This window comes from Talpa europaea, assembly GCF_964194135.1.
Source record: "Talpa europaea genome assembly, chromosome: 5".
In the NCBI taxonomy this organism is placed as follows: Eukaryota; Metazoa; Chordata; class Mammalia; order Eulipotyphla; family Talpidae; genus Talpa; species Talpa europaea.
In genome coordinates this window covers 43,131,346-43,155,070 of record NC_140071.1, presented here as the reverse complement: position 1 = coordinate 43,155,070, position 23,725 = coordinate 43,131,346, and the positions used below count along the sequence as shown (strand labels likewise).

Below are 23,725 nucleotides of genomic sequence, written 5' to 3'. Positions count from 1 at the left end.
GAAGTATTACAATGCTGTTACTCAGGTATTTGCATTTTGAATTATCTAATGTTTTTGGAATATCAAAGAATGCGGAGAGTAGGGTCTAAGTGTCTTCTATTCATGTTTTGTTTCCTATGACCCAGTAATATCTCAAAGCCTATGAAAAGAACACAAGAGCTTGCTTATTGGAAATCTTTTCTGTGTATCTAAGAAATATAGAAAATGCAGCCACCTCGTCTTCTTGGCAGATGTGCCCTTTAACAATCATGACTGTTTTTGGAATTGATGGAAGTATGAGTTACTAAAGAGTTCCTAAAAACACCTGACTTCATAGGTTAGTCACCTCAGCCTTGTATCCTATACAGAGGAGTCTGGAGAGTATATGATGGTATTCCTGACCCAAAATAAGGTTGGCATGGACATATTCAATCTTATTTACATATAGCCCGAGAGAATTTATTTTTCTTGAAATTTTTGCCAAGCAGGAAGGAACACATATTCAGTTTTAATTTTGAGGTAGGAACTATGTAGAAATGAGAATACAAGAGCCTATAGGATCTGACCTCTGCCCACCTTTCTAGACTTATGTCTTAATACTCCCCAAATTGCACAAACTAGACACAGTCCAAGATACACTGTTATAGCTTTTGCTTATCATTTTTACTTAAATTCAGCATAAGCATTGCTTCTCTGAAAGGAAGTTCCGATTTCTGAGTTGTCACACTTTTATTTTCTTCTAAAACTCTGGCATCATCAATGATAAATGCTATCATATTATACTTAGTATAAATAACTTCACCTCTCTCACCCACTACATTTTGAACTACTGGAGAGAAGAAACTATACTTGTTTTCTGTCTTCAATGATTATAATACACAGTATGCTCTCTATAAATGTTTCTTGAAAAAAATGGTGAAACAGAAATATTCTGTTTACAAGTGCTAGATCTTTTTCACAGAACAAGATAGAGATGTGTTCATTGTGACTTTGCAAACTGGGAGAAGTTCTTCATTTAAACTTCTAAGATAAAACTACACTGATCTGCAAATTATTGAGAGTTGATTACAAATGACATGTTATTATTCCCCCCAGCATGAAAGAGCTATTTTGTATTTGAACATTAGCACATACAGGATAGTGCCTGACACAGCAGCATAGACATTAACAACACATTGGACTTGAATTTAAATTTTTTTAAGCCAGAGATAATGCAGCAGACTATGTGGCCTTTTCACCGAATGTCTTCTAAGGCTGCTGGGAAAGAAAACATATTGCTGCCATTGGCACAGTTGAGTTTGATAAGAAACTAAACATCAGCACGTACATACATACACACAATCCCAGGGGAGATGGAATCAAAGATTCTGGAGCCAGGAAGATTTCAGCAAGTATTTGAACCTAAGCAAATTGTGAACTTCAGTGACCATCATCCTATCCAGCTCTGCAGCAAGACTATATGGCAGTTAATCTGATGCTTAAACTGTCCCTTGACCCTCTTTGGCATCTTACCCCCGACCAAGACCACGAAAGGACTATGACTATTCCATGGACTTAAATCTACCTACACTACTATTTGGGTTAGAGAACAGGATTCAGTGGTAAAGCTTTGAAAAAAAAACATTAAAGAAAATGCTAATTGCTTCTTTTCATAGAATCCTGTTGTTTCCCCCTACCTCCCAAAGAGCTTGTTTCAAAAGATCAGAATGACTATGGTCAAAAATAAGCTGTTTCCCACTCTGTTGAACATTTACAAATAGCAACATTTTTTGTATGTCACCACAAATATTCCAAAGAAATTATTTCCACCTGCTTCCTTTTGAACACCAATCAAAGAAATGTCTTAGAACTGATCTATTCTTTCCTTTTCCATAATAGATTTGAGTTAGCATATAAAAAATTAGTTAACATAGCTTTTAGGAAGTCTTATTGACACGAGTTGGATAACAGATGGTCATTCAGAAACTAGACTCTAAAAGGTGACTTATGCTGCATGTATAAGCTGACAGGGGCCTTATTCAGGGAATACCCTGAAAATCCTAGATGTAATGCAAAGCCCAAGAGACAGTTCAGAGTAGGAATAATTACAACTCAAATTCCTGTCTAGAGCAAAACGTACCACTTTTAATCTGCTGTAAAAAATGTAAAATGAACAAATATATCGATAATCTAGAGCCGCTTTTATCTTTTACAAAAAAGCAGGCAATGTGTAGAAGCTTTTCTTAGATGGTTCTTAGAATTCTATCCAAGCAGTTAAAGTGGTCTTTAAAAATAGGTGGCTTTCAGTTCCTACTATGTTTCTGAAGACAGAGCTACTAACAGACTCACTTTAAATATGCCAAATAATTTTCATTTCTTAAAAAGAAAAAGGGTTTCTTCTTTATACACTCATGAATAGCTGAGAGTATCTAACACTATCTATAATGGTTACTTTTTAGTTAATATTTTAAATTTCTCTTAGCTTTGAAATTTTAAATCAATTTCAGTTGAACCTTAAGAAATGTTAACCATAACTGCTCAATTTTAATATTTATTAAGTCACATTCCCAACATTTCTTTTGACTCAACTGAAAATTACTCAAGTCCTTCCTTTATTATCAGAGTTCAAAAACTTAAGCCATGGTATATGGGTAAACAGATTTGAAAACTGTTTATCATAATCAATTAAATTTCATGCGATTCCAGTTCAGGTGGACATACAAAACATGAACTAGATTTAAAGTGCAATATTAAGAAAACATCACCAAAAAAGTTTGTTTGGGGGCCAATGAAGGTTAAGTGTTTCATTTTTAAAACCTGTCATTAAAAAGAATGAAAAACACTAAGAATGTAATCTTTTTCAGAGAACAGTTAGCTGGTCAAATTTATACTTAAGACATTTATTTATTCATACTTGACCAGAGATGATTCATAGGTTACTATGTGAATTGGTAATTCTAAATTCTTTTGTTAAACATAAACATTTTCCCAATACTACTCTTAAAGTACATCTCATTTATCTTCCTCCTTAAGAACTGTATTGGTTTACTGTAAATAGTTTAAACACCTGCAGTAAAGTAGGAAGTTTGCTAAACGTAGAGGTACTGTGGTTAATGCTCAAAATGGTGTGGCCAGAAAAAAAAAAAGCAAGCATTACATTAAATATGAATGCAATCTTTACCAACATAAATTGAAACTTTTTTCAATAAAAAAACCTAGTCCAAAAAGTCTCATTCTATAAAGATTTATCATTTCCAAATCACAGTGAAAGAAACTTGAGTTATTTACCAATTTTGTTTCTACTATGTGCTCTAAGATACCTTACCAAAAGCTGGTATCTGACACAACAGAATGACATTTGCAGAATGCAATATTGTAGTGACAGTACTGAGGTTGTTACAGACATATTAAACTCTTCTGTATTAAATGGTTACATCCTAATTATTTATATAGAACATTGGTCCAGTAACAAAAAATAGAGACCAGCAGCTGGAAATTTATCTCACTCAGTGTTCCGAGATAAAAGGGTAAACCATTCTTTCCATTATTTTCTGTTGATAAGTCCTTTTATATATTGAAATCTGATCACTATTAAATTCTGGCATTTTGCCAAGCTACTGTATGAAGAGGATGCTGAAGGCCATCACTATACAGCACACTGCTACATAAGGACTCTTCCGTTCACCTGTTGGGAAAAGAAGGGAAATGTTCATGTTGATTAAGTGGCTAACATGGATAAGATAAAGTTAATTACTTATTCTGACAGAAGAGGTACATAAGAGTCATGATAAATTTCTTGACACCTGGGCAAATGCATTTGGGGGCAGAAGGGCGAAACAAAAACTAAATGTAACATAAAAGTATAATATAGAAGGAGTTAAACTATACCATTTCATTTCTAATACAACCCTTTTCATGTATTTAAAAAACTTTCCATGTACCTACCGTTCCTGTGAAACTGTGTCAACTCAGATATTAAAAAATACAACACAGAATATAAGAGAACCAAGATAAACAGTAAACAGTCTCATTCAATGCAATTCATTTTTTTTCTGTAAAAAAGGGGAAAGTTTCACCTATTAAAAAATTCAACAAGGGGGCTCCCCAGTGGCACAGCAGTTGAGTGCTGGGCTGCAGAGCTGCCCGCAGCCTCTGTAGCACCGGTTCGATCCCCAGCCACAGGTGAGGGTCCCACATGGTGCGCAGACCTCTCCTGCTGCACCCACTGCTCCCCTCAGCAGTATACTTTGGTCCTTCTGCCTGTTCTGCTCCCAGCTCTAGTTCTGGTGAATTCTCCCACCCTCCCACGCTTCTCACTGTACCCAGTGCTTGTATAAATAAATAAATAAAAATCTTAAAAAAAAAATTCAACATATCATTTTTAGTCATTTTTTTTCCTAATGGCAGAAATTCATGAGATTTAGAGGAAAAAATAAATATCCATTAACTAAAAAAAAGAGGGTGATCAATAAAAATGCATTTAAAAAATGGACATCAAATAAAACGTTTAATTAAAAAAACAGGAAAAAAGTATTTTCATGATGGGATTTAGTATCTAATCTCTTGTAAGTGTGATTACTCTAGTTTAGAAATGTAGAACTTAATTAAAACCACCACCTTTGTGTAAGTCAATATTCACACATGTTTACTGTTTTGTTTATACTTAGAAAAATTCCGTTGCATGAAATAGAGCTAAAACTGTCTTACAGACAGACAGATCCTATGATTGTGAGTTAAATTCATCTTGTTATTTACTTGTTTCTACAGTAATTGCAAGGATGTACAATTCCACAAAGCACCAGGGTATTTATTTATATGCTCCTTGAGGGTACTTAAAAAAGGAAGAAGGCAGAAGACACATTAATGATGTGTTATTTCCAGCTATAATTCTGGGTATGTACCTGGTGTCCACTATCTGAGATGGCTTGCACTTTACCTCACCTGTGTTTTGCAATGCTGCTTAGTATCAGCTCTTTCCCAGTAACTAAGCTCATTATTTTCCATAGGAAGTTTAGTAACTACCCTGGAAAAGAAATCTTGGTCACCTAATTTATAATTAAAATTCTCAAGGTCACCTTCTTTTTTCAGAGCTTACTCATTGAGCTCAAAGTTATATCTGTAGCAAGCTTAATCTCTATTTGCTCAATGATAACATTCACAGAAGGCATTACACACATACATTGAGTGTTTTACTTAGTATTTTTCTATCCAAAGATATTTAATGGACTGCTACTTTATAGCTAAACAAAAATCTAGAAAGTGAGAGAACAGTGTTTTCATAATACCAGAAAAAAAAAGTATTTTACAACTAAAAAATACCTTGGGTCATCATTTTTAAGCAATGCTCAATTCTTTTGTGATTTAACCACCCCTCTCCCCCCAACCTGGATATCAAACAGAACAAAGCAAAAAAGCAGTTCAGGCATAAATTTCAGGTAGATTTCATAAGCAAGTCTCTCATTCTCATTGTCAAATCCAGTCTTATTAAACACCTAGAAGAAACTGATAGTGTCTTAAATATTCCATCTGCTGGAAATTAATTTTTGAGGAAGTTCTTCTCTTCCTCATCCTCCAACTTACAATGCTGTACTACTTTACATATGGGTTTCATTTTCCTGTTTTTAATTTTCTTAAAAGAGATTGCCATGTGGTAGAGCTAAACATCTTTGGTTGAATTTGAGTAAGAATGTTACTTCTTGTCTGGTCTTTGGTCTGGATAAGTGAATGTGAAACAGTTGCTATAATGTGATATGTAACACGATAAAATAATTTGGCCGGGCCGTTTCCCATTAAAATTGCATCCTTTTTTTGTGGATATATTCTTTGTCAAGATAAGAGAGGAGCATGTGTTTGAGAAAGCCGCCTATCAGCATCAATATTTTCTAAGCCACTTTGCCAAAATGAAAAGCTAATGCTTTCACATAATTGGCAAGAATGAATACTTTAACTGAACCATTTAACCTATGGCTTTCATACAGTGGAGAGAGGAAAGTGGATCTACATGAGCAAGCAAAAAAGAAAAAGCAGTTTGTAAGGATATACATAATATAGACCATACTCTACAAAATCATTAAGAAAGCTCAGTATCCTAGCTCCAGACTTTTTCATATCTTTACCAAAGAATATTATTATTTAAATGCAGTGATATTCTCTCTATTCCCTCAAATTGTTTTGTTGTTGTATAGGTTTATGTCTCTCCTGGCAGTTTACTTGAGGAATTCTTACCACTCTGTTCTTTGATATTATTTCTCTAGGGTGACTCGAATTGCAAGCAGTTTGGTCTATAAATATTTTCATTTACCACTAGCCATTCAGGGTGCTACTCTGTCTCTTCCTCTTTCTCTTTTATTTTTGAGGTGCTTAACATTTCCTGTTATTTCACGGTTTAGAGCTGTTGAGCATGACTAAAAAAGCCAGTTAAGTTTGCACTACAATTCTGTGTAAATCTAGGTGGGTTTTCTCAACTACAGCACTATTGCCATCTTGGGCTAATTTTATTATGAGGGGCTGTCTGAGCATCCGTGGATGTATAACAATGTCCCACAGATGTACCCACTCTAGCTACTAGGTTGTAACAATCAAAAATGTCTCTGGACATTGCCAAATAACCCAATTGATAACCACTTCTCTAGGCTGTATCTGTGTGTTACCAATCTAAGGTCAATATTACTTCCTACAAAAGATTCTCATGCCTATCACCATGAGAATAATGAAAGGCAACAAAGACCACTGAGGAATGACAATTAAACATGTTAAAAGCACAGTGGGTACAGAGAATGTCTGCTTCAGTAGTCAATGTATTAGAATGAGGGCCTTGCAAGAGGTACTGTGAAGCAACTTATGATCAGATTATCATTTTCTACTGGAAGAAACCAAAAGAGCAGGAATCTTATAATGTGATCTGTATGATTCGGAAAGGCCTTCTTTGGTGATAACCTCTACTTTTAATGGTTCTTGCCTATCATTAAGAGTTCAAGGGAAGAAAACTTGCTCACTTGAAATTATTTCAATGGCTAACAACACACAAATCTTAGAAGATTTTTTGAAGAATTTGAAACTCCTATAAATATTTAGTCCTTAGCCAGAGTAGGTTATACCTATGGCTCTCTTCAGCTATATTACATTAATTCTCAGGTCCTTCTTCAGAGGAATTTCTAAATATTACATGAATTATTTATATTTTTTGATTTTAATTTTATTTTTGTTATGGACCATTTCTAAAATTTCTGCATCTCTCAAAAGTGAAAGCCAAAGTAAAATGTAATACTCTCAAGGGAGCATTGTTTATCTGAGGGACATGACTCAAATTCTCCATCCTATCTGGAGAAAAAAGCAGCTGGGAATGTAAACTGGTTTATCCCATATGGAAAACAGTATGGAGACTGATCAAAATGTTAAAAAGAGATCTATCATATATGATCCAGCAATTCCGTTCCTAGGACTCATCCTGAAGAATGTAAAAACACTAACTCTAAGATATATACACTCCTATGTTCACTATAGCACTATATACCATAGTCAAGCTATGTTAACAACTAAGGGTCAAAAGACAAATGAGTGAATTAAGAAGATGTGGCCTAGATATACAAAGGTAATACCATTCACTATAAAAAAAGGATAAACTCTTGACTTTTGTAACAACATGGATGGAGCTAGAGGATTATGATAAGCACAGGAACCCAGAAAGAGAAAGACAAATACTAATTGATGTCACTTATATGTGGAATACAAAGATCAGATAAAGCCAAACCAATAACAAACCCTAGGAATCTGACTTTAGAATTGTGGTTACCTGAAGGGGAGGAAAATCAAAGTAAGGAGGGGGCCTAGTGGACTTTGGGTGCCTTGGTGATGGGTATGGTGAAGTAACATATACCTAGAGGATGTGATCCTATACCTCTAAATCATATAGTGTTGTTAACCAATGTGTTACCACAATTAAAAAAAAAAAATCCCTCATTCTATTTAAAAGGATTAGTTTGGAAATTCAGGCCTTTGTCAGACTAAGTAGACTATTAAATGTAGCACAGTTTTTGTTCATTATGAAAATCCTGCAACATTATTGAAGAAGAAAGTAGTTACATACACATTTAATGTTAGGAGAAGAATATTAAAATCAAACATTTTGGGGGGAGGGGATACCATGTAAATAATTCCAAAGAATATAAATACTCATTTTCAGTCCAAGTGGTATAAGTACTGATGCCCTGAAGTGTTTCTTCAGAACTGATACAGGTATAATCTGTAACCTATTAGATGTAATCTAAAGGTATAATCTATTACTCAAGAGTATCAGTGAATCACAGCAAAAAAAATAATTTTACAGAATTCACTTACTAGTAATTTCAAAGTCCACTATATGTAGGACACTTTACTAAATGTTTTATTCATAGAGAGTTGGGGCAAGCATCTATTACTATCTAACTACAGATACCCTTAAGATATTACTATTCTCATTAGGAAAAATTAGATTACCACATTTACCTTTTCTTTAATCAATGAGAACAAAGCTTGACTATCATCACATGGGTTCAATAGATGAAACAATGTGGTCTAACAGCAACAAACAACATTCTTTGATTTAGCATAAGGCAACAAAATGATTGTATTTAAATGGGTTGCTCAGTCTTTCATTTGATGAGAAAATCATCCTCAGTATCAAAACGGTACACATTATGCAAAATGACATGGTCTACAAGCATGCTTGTATAAAACTACATTTGTCTGTAATCTCATTTTAACCATAAATGCATAGCATTTGATATCTGAATTAAGAATTTTTTCTTGTATTTCCCATCTCTCTGCTAATGAAATATGATGAGGTATCCACTGACTCTAATTTTAAATAGCATACGGAAAAGAGCTACGTGGAACTCTACAGGTGTATAATTTATGACTAAATAAGTGGAGATTACATATAGACACTTACCAATTCTGGCACACTTCCAAAATATGCCCAACAATCTGCAAAGAACAAAAAGAGAAGAAAGTAGCTATTGAATACTGGGAAAGGTAAGTCATTCACTATTATACATACAGTTCATTATAAACTAGCATTTTAACTCTGACATTTTGCTTCAAATGTAAACTTATTTGATGTTGAGCTACCATTTATGTATGAAAGTAGGACACAATAGCGTTATCAACCATCATTGTATAAAAATTGTTACAGGCTGGAATATATATGGTGTAAGGGTAAATAAATGTGAAGAGTAAAAAAATTACACAATGGTTTACTATTGTAAGGATTCATTCAGTCAATTTAAGTGCTTTACCTTCAAAAGCGCACATATTGATTTAAATGAAGAGTAGTTTTAAGAAAATGGTAAATAAACAGTTGGTTTTAGATGAATTTTGAGAGTAAAAAATAAAACTCATATTAAAGAAACTTCCAGAATGTGGCTCTGTATTTAAGTCATAAATTCCAATTATAGCACTTATATAACTGCTGTCATTCAATAAATAGAAACAGAAAAACATGTGTCTATGTTTTCAATATAAATAAAAAAATTATACTGTAGGTACACTTTATAGGCTAACTATATATAGCATGTAAAATAATATTCTGGAAACAAGATTAGAGGGAAGATATCCATTATAATTCTATGAATGATTATGTTATGGTTTAAATACATATCATAGACATCTGACAAAAGAATAAACCAGGAGGCGTATCTGTTGATAATACTCTAATAAGGTCTACGAAAATAGGGCAGAAGACAAAGCAGCAATCTTTTTCAGCAAAGAAGCAAAGACATTAAGTTGTTATTTTCAACAGTGAAGCCATCAAGAACTCATTTTATCCAGTTGGTCTAGACATCTCCACTTAAGCATGGACAACTCACAATAATGAAAGAAATTATCAGTTTCACAAAAATGTCTTACAACATAAGATAAAAATGGCCTGTAAAAATTTTCTTCTGTAGAAAATATTCATGTGTAATCAAAATATAATAGATCTTAACATTTATATAAATAGAAACAAAGATCTAAAAGAGCGTTTCAAACAGTTGACCCTATGAGTTCATACTTTATAGCATAAGAATAGGCATACTATTTCTTTCTTTGGTCTTTTGTGTAGGAGAAATATACTACTACTCAACCTCTACTGTAAGGTTGGTAGCCCTGAGAACTCCTTTTTTTAATGTAGCATGTTATGGATGTACTTCTGCTCCCAAAGGAATTAAGAGCAGACATTTCCACATGCAATCTACTCTTTTTCACAGAAAGCCAAAAAAGTACAAATATTGTATTCTACTACTAAGTGATTATTCTATAATGAAATCCACCACTTAAATATTTTATTAGAGAGACTTTATGCATTATAGTAGACTCTTGAATAAGTTATTTTGTTACAGTACTAATGAGAACAAAACAAATCTGGCCAGTGTTGAATGAATGAAAGAACATTATTTGAGGACCTGGTTTTGTTCAACATTGTTTGGCAGTTTCCCACCTAAGAACCCACCTATGTTGTTAAGGGAGATTTACTATATATGAGAATTCCAAGAAACTGATCAAAGAGATGATTTCCTGGTTTCAACCATATGCATTAACAATAAATTAGTAACTGGGGTTTAAGAGCAAGGGAAGGAGAAAGACAAGTCATTTGAGTATAAAGCCTTCATGCACAAATAAACAACAAAGACTATAAAATTTCAACAAATGAACAAAATATTAAGTTTTGAAAGCTAAGTGAAATACGAAATAAAGGTGGAATGACAAAAAGTGATTTAAGTGGGGCAATGTCATAAAAACTGACAACTAACATCTGTTTTCAGCTTTAGTAGGTTAAAATGACTTGGGCTATAGAGACTATCTGTTTATGGGAATAAGATTACTGATTTTCAGTATTCTAAACTATCCCTTTATGCAATGTTCAAATAACTCTAGGAAATAAAAAAATGGAAAGAAATATTAACAAAAAAAAGATGATTTTGATGTCATATTTGAATAAATGCTCATTATGATGAAACTCAAAGACAATATGGAAAGGAGGAGCAGAAATTATTAGTGTCATGGTGGAATGTCTGCAGCATGGTTTCCTGTAGATTTTTATTAGTGGAAAGGGATAGTTTGACTTTGTAGCATCTGAGTTTGGTCTTTTTTCACCCCCAAACAAAAAAGGTGCTGGGGATAAATATTCCTGTGTGACTCATTCTAGTATTTTATCCTTTTATTTCTTAAAATGATTATGTGATATATAGGATAGAATCAAAAAAGGATTAAGACAATAACATAAAATTTATAAATTAGACAATTAAAGTTTATGTAATTTTTGTCTCATGATTTTTAAAATATATTCTTCTTTTGGGTTGAATAACATGTATTTCTGTATTATGAACCTAGCACTTTAAGTTCAAATTTCGGGGGAATTAGGAGTGGGTGGGCATGGAATTAAAATTAATAAGGCAGTGACATGTTTACTTTTTATTACTGTTTTAAGCAAGTTAAATAAAATTCTCTAAATATGTCTGCTTTAAGATAGACAGGGAGCCTATATAGTTGAAATGGAGAGGGAGGGTCTTTATTATTATTTTGGTGGACACAGTACTTTCAAACTATTTAATGCTTTCAAATTATGATACCCAACTTTACTAATGATACTATAAAAAGGCCAAACAGTGTCTTTGAAGAGATGAAATTGTATTTCTAACCCCAGAGAAACAATCTGTCAAGTTCTTAAGAATATACTTATTTTCCATCTAATATATTCCAGGTTGCTCTGGTATTATTTTTTAACTTAGCAAGATATTGTAAAAACAAGTTTCTGTGTTTTTAAAATCAATGGGAGAAAATAATGCAAAAAGTTATAAAACTAAGTTACACATAGGTATTAAATTATTTAATGTAATTTATATTCACTGTTTGTAAGATAATTTCGGTGATTAGACAGCATTAGTAACATACCCAGTTTTATTTCTGTCCAGGATGCTGGGTGCCAAAGATCGGATATAAGCACAGGTACATATAAGCAGCAAGATTACAGTCAGAAGACTCTGAAAATTGAAAATGGCAGACTAAAAAGAAAAAAAGAAAAATTAGTATCACAAAGAAAACTGCATACATAAAAATTGTGAGATAATTCCAAATTAAGAGTCATACTGTTTTTCTCCATCCAAAAGGCAAAGAGTATGACATGTCTGAGAACACTAAGAACCAGAGTTATAATGAGTTTGACAGTGTACTTTCCATTCTTTGGAATAAGGACTATTAAAAATCAACAAAAATTCTAAGTTCAAGAATTTGAAGGCACAAAAGTCATGAATCCAAAATTGCTGACCAAAGGTCAATATGCAATTAATACAGATGTTTCAGGTGTCCAGCCTGGACTACTGGGCAAGACATGGAGACAACTAGCTTTTCCAGTAGCTGGCTATCTAACATCAATTAAATCAATAATTCTCTTAAGTCTGTTTTATATCTGTAAAACTGAATGGTGAGTAGGGAGATAGATTAAATGTTGGCTAAACCTTTTTATTTCTGAAATTTCTTTAGAATGTTCTAAATTAAATCAATTACGTTTCATACACTGAATAATGGGCTACTAGGTTTTAGTGAAAAGCACTTGTTCACTCACTATTGATTCTTTAACAGTATTCCAAAAAAGTCAACACAGGAATCATTAGAAAGCCCTAAGTTTTTATAGTTAAACACAGGAAATGTTATGAAGTCAAATGCTAGACTTATGCAAAATTCAGCTCAAGTGTCATCTTATCCAAGCAGTTTCCATGAGCTCAATTGCTTTCTCCGTTCTATCTTATTTAGGAATTACCTTTTTATTTTCATAGCAAACTTAGACATTTATTTTAATACTCATCCCTAAAGAGTGGCCACTGTCTTACCAGACTGAATGTCTAACACCTGACTAAATGTCACACACTAGTCTAATAGTTGTTTTTCTATATAATTTCTTTATGGATAGCAAGGATGAACATTTAATTCCCTGGTTTTTAATTAAAGTGGATTTCAGCTTCATGTCTGTGAAACCAAGTGATACATGTAACCTGAAAAAAAGTCAATGATTGCACTCTAAATAAATTCTACATAGAAAACAGTATCTCACTATGATTATCTTTCACAGGTCATAGTTTGAATGTGTAGAGGAATATTAATAAGCAATGTGTTAATAGTCTCATGAAATATAAAGCACAGATTTCCTCCCAGTCAACACAGCTACACATGTATTTAGTATCTATTCTGTCTGAGGTATGAGGCGAGACATGGATTAAAAAAGTACACAGCATCACTCCTTCCCCCCAGGAGTTTGTAGCTAACAGCAATAACTGCTATGCACAGAGCTCATATTCTGTATTCTTCTTTATCCTCATACATTTGATGTAGATGTTATTAATACCCTTATTTTATACATAAGTAACTATGCCAACTGCAGTTGTATAAGAAAAGGACATGTATTTTAAAAACCATATATTAACTTAGGGTAGCATATGTAAAATGACTGAGTTGTGCTGGTAATATAGTCCCCATACAATTCCCACCTCCCTTATTTTGACCCTAATTCCCCCCTCCGCCCCCGCCCATAGTGTGTCTCTGGTTTATAGTTGCTTGTTGATTTTGATTTTTACTTTATTATAATTAGTCTTTTTTCTGGTCCCTTATTTAGGTTTTATAAATTCCTGCTATGAGTGAGACCATCCGGTATTTTTCTTTTTCTTTCTGGCTTATTTCGCTGAGCATGATCCCTTCCAGCGCCATCCATGTTGCTGCAAATTGTATGAGTTTATCTTTTTTGATTGCTGAGTAATATTCCATTGTGTATTTGTATCACATCTTCTTGATAAAGAAAAGTCAGGAAAAGTTTCAAGGGAAAGTAGGAACTGAGTTCTCTAAAAGGCACAAAGAGGTAGGTAAGGTGAAAGATAAAAGAATGATGGAAAACTATCTCCATGGAATGAGAAATTTGCATGTTCAGGGAATAACAAGCAGGCATAATATTAAACAAAGAATTTATGTAGTGAAGTGGTTGGAAAAGAAATTTGCAAAGTAGGTTTATCATTGTCATGATTTTGCAGTGTGTCCATCCTCCCTCCTCATCCCTCCCTCCCTCCCTGTCTTGTTAAGGACACATACATTTACATGATATATCTGGGATTGGTTTCTAAATAATCCAGTGTGTGGGGGTGGGGTGGGGTTGGGGTTGATGAAATACTGATGATGACAGTTCATCACCTTCTTCTTTCTACCTTTTTGAATTTGAATGTTTTTGTAATAAAAAACTTTTTAAAAGCACTTAAAAGTGTGCCTACCTTTAAAGAAGTGGAGTGTATACACACACACATATTTGTATGTGAAACCATTTATAAATGAAAACCATTTACAAGTATGTAATATATGATACATAGACCTCTGTTCCTGGGTTTTATGCTCTAAAATTTAAACAATCTTAGGTGGTAAAATCTTTTAGAAGTAATCTAACTTTGGTCATAAGACTTTTTCAAATGCATAGAAATTAGCCTACCTAAGCACTCCTCTTAATGTGTAGCATCTGTTGTGCCTTGATAGAGAATTTTAGTCTCAGGATTAAAGGAAACAGATGTTCCTGTTCAGTAGAAAAATAATTGGGATTTTCAATAGACATGTTATTAGAGGGAAGGGAGGAAGCTAAGTAAAAGCAAGCATATTCAATCATAAAATGAAGGAAAAGGGTGATAAGGGAAGTAAAATTCATGTACTGTGTTTAACTTTTCCCAGATACTGTAGATTATGAAATCTTTTTCAAGGCACTACATGGTTTTACATATGTGATCTATTTTGACTGCCTGGTGAATTGGCTCAATCTACTGGTCTCAACTCTAGAATCATTTCCGCCAGTCTTCCTTGTCCCCATTCTCCACACTAAGCAGGACCTTTGTATGTGAGTGTGGTATACAGATACCTGCCTATGAACGCACCCATTGACTATACTGTAATCATCTCAACTCTGAGGTCTTACCAATTCTGTGTGCCTGTTAAACAAAATAGTGCACAGTAGTCACTGACAAAAAATGAATAGAAACTTGAAAACGACTGGCAATAAAACATCTTAAATGCAAGATATACTTAGACTCCAAATTAACAATGCATATTACAGAAAAACTGTAGATCAGAATGGTGAATATTTTGTTAACTATTCATAAATGGAAACCTCTGCACACTGCTTTGCATTCTTATTTACTTGCCAATACCTGAAAAGTCTAGAGGGAAGATGCAGATATCCTTATGTTTATGTTAAGGGTCCAGGCCATAGGATAAAATAAGGTTTGAGGAAACTTCTTTTCAGAATCAAAATTTTCTTTCATCACCAGATGAGATTTAGGAAAATTCTATCAAGCAGTCCTGAGGTATCTGAATATGAGATAGTGAATGTTTTTCTGACCTTGCCTAACTTATAAGAAACACATTATCTTCCAAGAGGTCTGGTTGGCTAAGTAGGCAAACTAGTTGTCAGAAAATCTAGAACCTCAATTCTCAAATCTAAAGTTTAATTAACTTTCACTGAGGACACCCTGTGACAGTGTAAGGTAGTTAAAAAGAGGCTAGCTATCCAGTTTGATAAATTTAGTAACTACTGAGCATTAAATAAAGCACAGTGGAAGACCCAAGAAGTCATAAAATACAAGACAACTCATTGCTTTTGGAGGTTCTAGTGAAGACTGTTTTCTTGACTTTCCCTGCTTACTAGAGGGTACCTGCATTCCTTGGCTAGTGACCCATTACTCTGACCTTGATAGTCACCTCTTTTGTCATAGAGACCCTCCTGCTTCCCTCACCCAAGTATCTCTGGGATTCAATTGCCCCTTCTCCCTGTAAGTCAAGATAATCATTCCATTCTAAAATTCTTAAATCACATATGCAAAATCCCTTGGGCCAAGTAAGACAACACATTCACATTTTTTTTTGGGGGGGGGGTAAGGAGATATCAGGGGGAGAGCACTATCTATCACAACTACAAACACTCATTTTTATGGGAGAGATCCAATAGCATTCCTTTGTCTCAGGGCTGTCTGTGGTGGCCTATGATCAGATGGTAATCCTTTTGGTTGTGGAATGCAGCAGTCCTACCTTGACCTTTGAACATTACTTTCAGGGTTGTATTTATTCTTGTAAAAAATGGCAGGGCCTCCCTGGTGGTGCAAGGGGTTAAACACAGCACTACGAAGCTATCCCCAGCCTCTGCAGCATGAGTTCGATCCCTGACCAACCAAGGAGAAGTCCACATGGCCCAGCAGACCTCTCCTGTCTTACCCACTGCTCCCCTCTGCAATGTATTTCAGCCAGTCAGCCTATTCTGCTCCTCACTGTCTCTGGTGAATCCTCTCACCTCCCACACCTCTGGCCTGTACCCCAGTTCTTGTATGCATAAATGAATAAATCTTTAAAAAAAATTTCTCATTCTTTAAAAAAAATTTTAAAAAATGGCAATGGAGAGCTCAAACTATCTTTCTTCAAAGATCTTTTTATTATTCCTCCATGCTCTAGACTGATCACACTACACATCGCTAATCAGAGCTTTTGATGAATTTGTACTAAGTTAATTTATCCAAACCAGAAGGAAATAAACTTGATTAGTCAGTTACTTTGTATATTCTGAAGTAAACTGCGATTTGTTAGAGCTTTTGAAGTAATGAAATCAATTCAGATTTTCACCACTACAGTAAATGAAATAATTTAACAATGGACAGAGATTGGTCAATGCAAAACTCAGCGTCCAAACATAAAACAACTAGCAATGTTAACAGGTCTTTAAAATCCTGTAGTCAAGCCAATTTGAAAAGTTAGGAGTTTTTTCAGATTCAATTTTTAAGAAATTGTAATTTCTTATTTTCAGTCATTCCTGATTAAAAAACCCACTCAAAACATTAGGAATGGCGGGGGAGGGAGAAAATTCAAGCAGTATAGTTAGAAACAATGAGAAAAGCAGAAGAATTAAACATATTAATATGCTCAATAGTGAATGCTTAATGACTGGCTGCTAACTATACTGTATCTACTATGACTTGACTAAGCTTACAGCATTTTCATTAGCCCTGAGTTATCTGAGCTCTATGTAGCTTAATTATTTTAGTATTATCAAAAACAAACTGTTTAATGATTTGTTAAAGGTCTTCTTTATGCATTATACTGTCTCAGGGGTTCAAATGTTGACTAATTTTTCCAGTTTAACTGAAATTTACTTTAAAAAAAAAAACACCCTAAATATCAAAGCTGTGAAGTTTAAAACACCAAGCAGTAACAATTTTACTTGTCTCAACTCTATCTTATACAAAACTAGTCTATTTCTTTCTGGAGGTGGAAGGAAACCTAGAAATGACACTCCTGACCTAACTGTGATAAAAAATATGTAGTATTAGAAAAGTGGGTCAAGCATTTTATCATTTACAAAACTAGGTCAGGTCAGCATTTTTCCAAAACCTTCCACTTGTACATTCATATGTACCACTATTATCTCTTGAAATGGAAACCACGGATATGCAAGGATAAATGTAAGCCTGATATATGTACACACACACACCTATCCCATTATCTAAGATACGAGACTCAAGGTGATGAAAAGATTTCTACTAAAACACAGAAATATTAATCATTTCCTCTGGCATATAATTTATTTATTTTTTATTTATTTATTTTTTTTAGAGGCATGTTTTCTATTTATTATTTGTTTGTTTGTTTTTTGTTTATACATGCACTGGGTACAGTCAGAAGCGCGGGAGGGTGAGAGAATTCACCAGAGCCAGAGCAGGGAGCAGAGCAGGCAGAAGGACCGAAGTACACTGCTGAGGGGAGCAGCGGGTGGCAGGAGAGGTCTGCGCGCCATGTGGGACCCTCCCCCGGTGGCCGGGGAGCAGCCGGGGATCGAACCGGCTCCGCAGAGGCCACGGGCAGCTTCGCAACCCAGCGCTCAACCGCTGCGCCACCAGGGAGGCCCTGGCATATAATTTAAATCTTTGTTGCTTACTATAAGATAGCACTGACTTTGTACCAAACAGACCAAGTTATCTTGGTTTAATCTGAAAGAACTGCTGTTTAGATATTAAGAATATTGTCACCTGTCTCTCACCTGTCTCTCAGCACCAGTGGCGACTAAACATTTATATTGCTTAATGAGGTAATTCAAGTATATAAACTTGTTTTGGATAAATCAGCATCTCTACCTATCAGTTTAGTTTCATTTGTAAAATGAAGGGGCTGGGCTAATAACCACTCTCTCATCAATCCTGTTTCAAAAAGGTAGAGAGCCCTTCTTGACTTGCTTTCCATTACAAAGAAGAATTTTCATGGCTATGAATAAAGCTACAGTTCAGAGAAGCCCTTCACCTGTTTCCCACTGGCAACACTGGTGATTTGCAGTTATTTGCATCTTATTGTTGTGGTACCTCCAGTACATTCACTATATTTGTGCAGCTTAATTTTGGAGCTATATTATGGATACCTCTGATCTAAACAAGAAAGATGTCAGAGGTGTTACTAAGTGAAAGCAATCATAACAAATAATGGACTATAAAAAAAAAAAACAAAAAAACACTAGTTCATGTGTCCTAAGAAATGATTTGACAAGATTTAAGGGCAAAGTGCAAATCCTATCAGAAATAAAAGTACTGTAACAGGGCTTTCCCTGGTTGCGTGGCGGTTGAGCGCTGGGCTGCGAGGCTGCCTGCAGCCTCCGCAGTTCGGGTTCGTTCCCTGTCTGCCAGCGAGGGTCCCACCAAAAAAAAAAAAAAAAAAGGTACTGTAACCATGCATTTGCAAAAGACAAAAACTGATAAAATGTAAAAATGTCTGTATATATGGACTTATATGTGGCATGAACCCTAGTTGTTCATTAGGAATCACTTGAAGCTTTTAAAAACAATCAACCTCTAGAAATTTGGATTCAAATTGATAGTACATCTATTGATTCTCAAAGCTACCTGGAAGTTTTTACTTGCAGTTACAAGCCACTATATCGGCTCCCACATCAAACACCTTATTTAGCCTACTGAAATGGTTAAACTATATGGAAGGAAAAATGTCAGTCTGTATATGAATGCAGACATACCTATCCCATTTACCTAAGATACATGGGTTTATGAGGTCAAAACTACTATTATAATATTGATACTTCACTTTCTATTATAATGCCATTTGTGTTCATAGTACAAAGCAACAGTAACAACAGAATTATCATCTTAACTAACTCCCTCTACCTACAACCATTGAGGCATACAAATCTTGCGTTTATTCTTTAATCTCCTGTGGGATTATTGACATTATTTTAAAGGGTTCAAGATTTGGTAACAGAGCTGTTGTTTAAAATTTAGCTTCATTATTTATAAGCAGTGTGACTGTGGGCAAGACAAGGAATTCTTTTGCACTTGTTTCTATTATCTGGTGTACTGCCTTTGTTCCTAAACTGGTCTCCACATTTTAATCTCCCTGTATTTAAACATACCCGCCACATTGGCTTGCTAAAATATGGCTATTCTCCTTGCTTAAAAGCCTTTACCTTACCTGTAAGCAATTCAACATCATCAAAATACAGAATCCTTGGTATTGAACAAATCCCTTCAAGACTTGGCCTTAATCTTTCTAGTCTCGCATCATTCTACTCTGCTTAACTTCTACTCCTGCCACAGAACCTCCAAGCAGCTAATCAACTTCATTCCCTTTATCTAGCTAAAGAATAGAGAAAGCAGTTCCAGTTCTGGCCAATGACTCCTCTCTAATGCCTACTATTAACATAAGTCAAATGTATTCCTAGTAGTCCCCAGTCAGATTACTTCTTCCTCTGTTTCTAATGTTTTTTACTTGTCCCTGCTTCAAGTTAGGGAATATATTTCATGCCCTTTCTCTGATACTCAGTTTAACTACAATATGTTGGCAATAGCTCCATTTGATCATTAAACGACTGTATTTATTAAGTCAGTTAACACACCAAAAGAGGAAGAAATAAGTCCCTCAGGTTAATAAGCAAGGTAAGGATGGGAACTGGGAATGATTCTGACTTTCTTTGGCTAAGTCTAAAAGTTCATGTTCTTTCCACTATGTATACACTATCTTTTTTATGTCATTTTTTTTCTATCAATTTACTTAACAATCTACCCCACTGGATTGTCAGATACTTGAAGACACTTATGATGTTATACATGACTACATCCCAGACTCTCATTCATCCAAATACTAACTCTAATACTAATTCTGTGACATAAAAGATTTAAAGACCTAGCCTCTACTTGCCCACCTAGAGGGAAAATGCAGACAATGCTCTATTGCTGTTTTATTTGTGTGTGTGTGTGTGTGTGTGTGAGATAAATGTAATGCTAGAGGGATACTGAAGTTATATACATATGGACCAGGGATGCCCAAATTGAATACCTAAAGGGAGCAAAAGAAAACAGAAGAGGCAGGAAAGCAGGGACAGATAAGAATTGAACAATTCATGGATTAGGAGAAAACAATGCTGACACCTGAAGCTCACAGAGAGCAGGAATGAAAAATTAATCACCTGGCCATTGTCCTATCACACATCTGTGAGTGTCATACTATATTTGACAGCAATAAATCACTAAGATACATTTTATCCTCAGTAAGATGTCCTCTATTAACAACAGTGTGAAGATTTCTGGCATTGGGACATCAAACTAAGTTTGAGTTCTGGCTTCACTATTTACTAGGTAAGCTGCCCCAGGCATGTCAATCTCCTAGTGCCTGACACTTCCTTAGCCTGCAAACATCTATTCAGAAGTTTTAAGATTCTGATTTTTGGAACAGTCTGGCACATTACAAAAGCTAATAAATGAAAGCCACTGTTGTTACTTTTGAAAAAAAACAAAACAAAACAGCAAGACAGTTCAAATGTCACCTAAAATATAGTACAATAAATCTGATATAAAGAGGAATATACCTGTGACTTGTAATATTTGTAAACTAATTCACCTTTTTAGGAAGATATGTAATAGTCTCTCTACCCTTTTCAAACTGAAAAAGAAATCTAATTTTCTAAATTAACAGCCTACTGATGACACTCTTTAAGAACAAGTGTATCCATTCAATCATGGTACGTGTGCCAAGAAATTGGAGAGTATCCGTGGCCAGGGAAGGAATAATTTGCCACCTCCTCTATAAGTGGCACACTTCTCCAGGGAAGAGACTGTGACTTATGCCCCCCACTTATTCTCAAAATAGCTGGCACAAAGCTAGCAACACTTAATGAGATTTCCATTAAAAGTCTAAGGTTTTGTGTTGTATGGGATTCTGCAAGACTTCTGGAAACACAAGCTCAGCAAATTTTCACTGTAGAGTTGACTCTTAAGGTTTTAGGGGTCATGGTTGCTTCAGAAACAACAACAATAAGGGCCTCCCTGGTGGCGCAAGGGGTTAAGACACAACCTATGAAGCTGTCCGCAGGCTCTGCAGCACAAGTTCGATCCCCAGCTGGCCAGGGAGCAACCCACATGGCGCAGCAGACCTCTCCTGACTCACCACTACTCCCCTCAGCAGTGTATTTCGGTCAGTCTGCCTGTTCTGTTTCCCATTCTGTGTCTGGTGAATCCTCTCACACACCCCCAGCCACACCTCTGGCCTGTACCCCAGCTCTTGTATGCATAAATAAATCTTTAATTAAGAAAAAATACTATAATAAAAGGCATACAACTTTCCCCCAGAAATATGCTCATAAATGCAACATGTGGCATGTGAATTTTATAAATTCACCATCAGGGACAGGTGTACAGGCCGCTGACACTTATCACAACAAAGGTAAAGTGCTTTCAGACACAGCTTGGGGTATTTTACTATTGCTCCATGTCCTATTATTATTACGTGTCTTCTGCCTATGTTGTCTTTACCTCTTTTTCTCAGCCAGAAGATGTATCTCTTCTGAGGACTTTAGTGACATGTCAAACTTTTCTCTGAGAGAGAAGCAAACTATGAAAAGAATCTGCAATAACACAAAATAACACAAACAATCTTAATAACCTGTGGGGCGGGAAAGCCTAAGGCCAGCACCCCTCCAACAAGTATATTAAGCTCCTAGAAGAGAAACCACTTCTGCAGAGAATTCCAGGCATTCAAATCTTAAGTTTGTAAAGCAGCATCATTAAAGCTGAGAGAATGGCCAAGAGGCTGAAAGGGCCAAAGATTCAATAGGTGAAAATGAAGGAATGGAGTGTGGAATTAAAAACAACAAACATTAGGGTAAGACCCAAGGGAAGACGAAATACAATTGAAAACAAAGAAGAAACTCGAGCTCTAGTCCTCCAAAGGGTCAAAGACCAAAATCTATGCAACCGATCGATTAAGCCAAACCGGACAATTTCTACGAAACAAGTCTGGCCTCTGCGGGAGTAACCGGGCTCCACCACCCTGGGGTCTTTCCTGGGCGCTCAGCCCAGGTAGGGAACTCCCTGGCTGCGAGAGCAGGGGGCCACATGGTCCCGGGCCTGTGCCTCCCCCCGAACCCGTGAAAAAGAAGTTAGTGCCAGAGCCCCCCGGCTCGCGGGTCAGGGCCATCGCTCAACCCTCCAGCCCCACTTTGGGCTCACAGCCCCTGAACATTCCTGCCGCGACCCCACAACCCCTATTCTTACCATAGTGAGGCCGGCGAAGCCCCAGCCACATCACCCTTCCGGGCCCGGGGCGGAAGGAGCGTTCAAGCCCCGCCTTCCCTTCTTGCTCCCTCCCGCCGTCGGTTGGACCTGGCGGAGGACCGCCTCCTGAGCCGCGCGATTCGGGAGCTCCTATAGGCTCTTCTCTGTCGGAAAAGGCGGGGTTAGATGACGTCACGAAGCCCTGCGGAAGTAGATAGTGCTCTCATTGGCTACGAGACATCTTTCTCCGGGAGCGGGCCTTTTGGAGGAGACCGGAAGTGGACTCACTAAGCGGTAGGTCCGGAAGTGGGTGCTTCCCCATTTCAGTAATAGTTGCCTGTAGTTCTCTTCATTTTTTGTTTTCTTACTAATTTTATCCCTTATTATTTCCTTCTAGAATCCGCAGTGCGCGGATTTTTCCCGGCTTCTGTCCCCCTCCCGCAGCCCTGGTAGATTGTAAACTCCTGGGCCTTCCGTTTGTAGACTGTAAGGAGGCACCAGGACTTCCTGGCCTTACCCGCAGGGCCAGCCCCATCCCCCTTTATTTTGCACCTTTCTTTTGGAATGCAAGGCGCTTTTGAAATGCTCTGTAATGGTTGTGGTATTAGCAGTACACTTGGCTTGTGTGGAGTGGGCTGCTTGATCTTTTCTCTAACACCAGCTTGCTTTCTTCCACCCAATCCAGTTTTTTTGGAAACTGTCCATGGGTTTCAAGAGAGTGAAGCATACTAGGCTTTGGTGTCTGGAAAGAACTTTCTGTAGTAACGAGTGCAACCAAAATACTCTGTGTCAATGCAGTTGTCCAGTCCTCTAGAGAAGTAGTCCAATTTCGAGACAAATTACATAGCAACTTTTTCTCGTAATCAGTGTTAGTGTTTAGCTTCCTCTGATTTTAATAAACACATTGATGAGTCTGTTTCCTTTTTTTTGTCTTTTAATATTTTAGATGGAGAAGTAGGCTACTTGACTTACTCAGTTTGCATAGTTATTTGGCATTATTTATGAGTTGGCGGAGAGTTTTTCACTGTGTGAAAAACCCTTCTGCTCAAAATGAGTTAATTTTTTCTAGGGACTGGAAGATTCTTTTCAGGATGTTAGCAATTTCTTTCGATACTTTGACTCAGTGGATAGAGAGAGAAAAAAGGAAGGAAATTCATGAGATACTGATTTATGTCTTACAACGGGCCAAATTATGAGATTCT

General features: G+C 36.0%; 1 protein-coding gene across 1 annotated transcript; it reads right to left on the bottom strand.

Moving 5' to 3' along the window:
- Positions 1-3,572: 3,572 nt before the first annotated feature.
- Positions 3,573-22,446, bottom strand: TMEM167A (transmembrane protein 167A; the record flags this gene model as incomplete). The annotated part of the gene is made up of 4 exons (XM_084232927.1): positions 3,573-3,643; positions 8,888-8,922; positions 11,869-11,978; positions 22,243-22,446. The coding sequence occupies 4 exons, from the start codon at positions 22,444-22,446 to the stop codon at positions 3,573-3,575; spliced, it is 420 nt and encodes a 139-aa protein (XP_084089053.1).
- Positions 22,447-23,725: the final 1,279 nt, after the last annotated feature.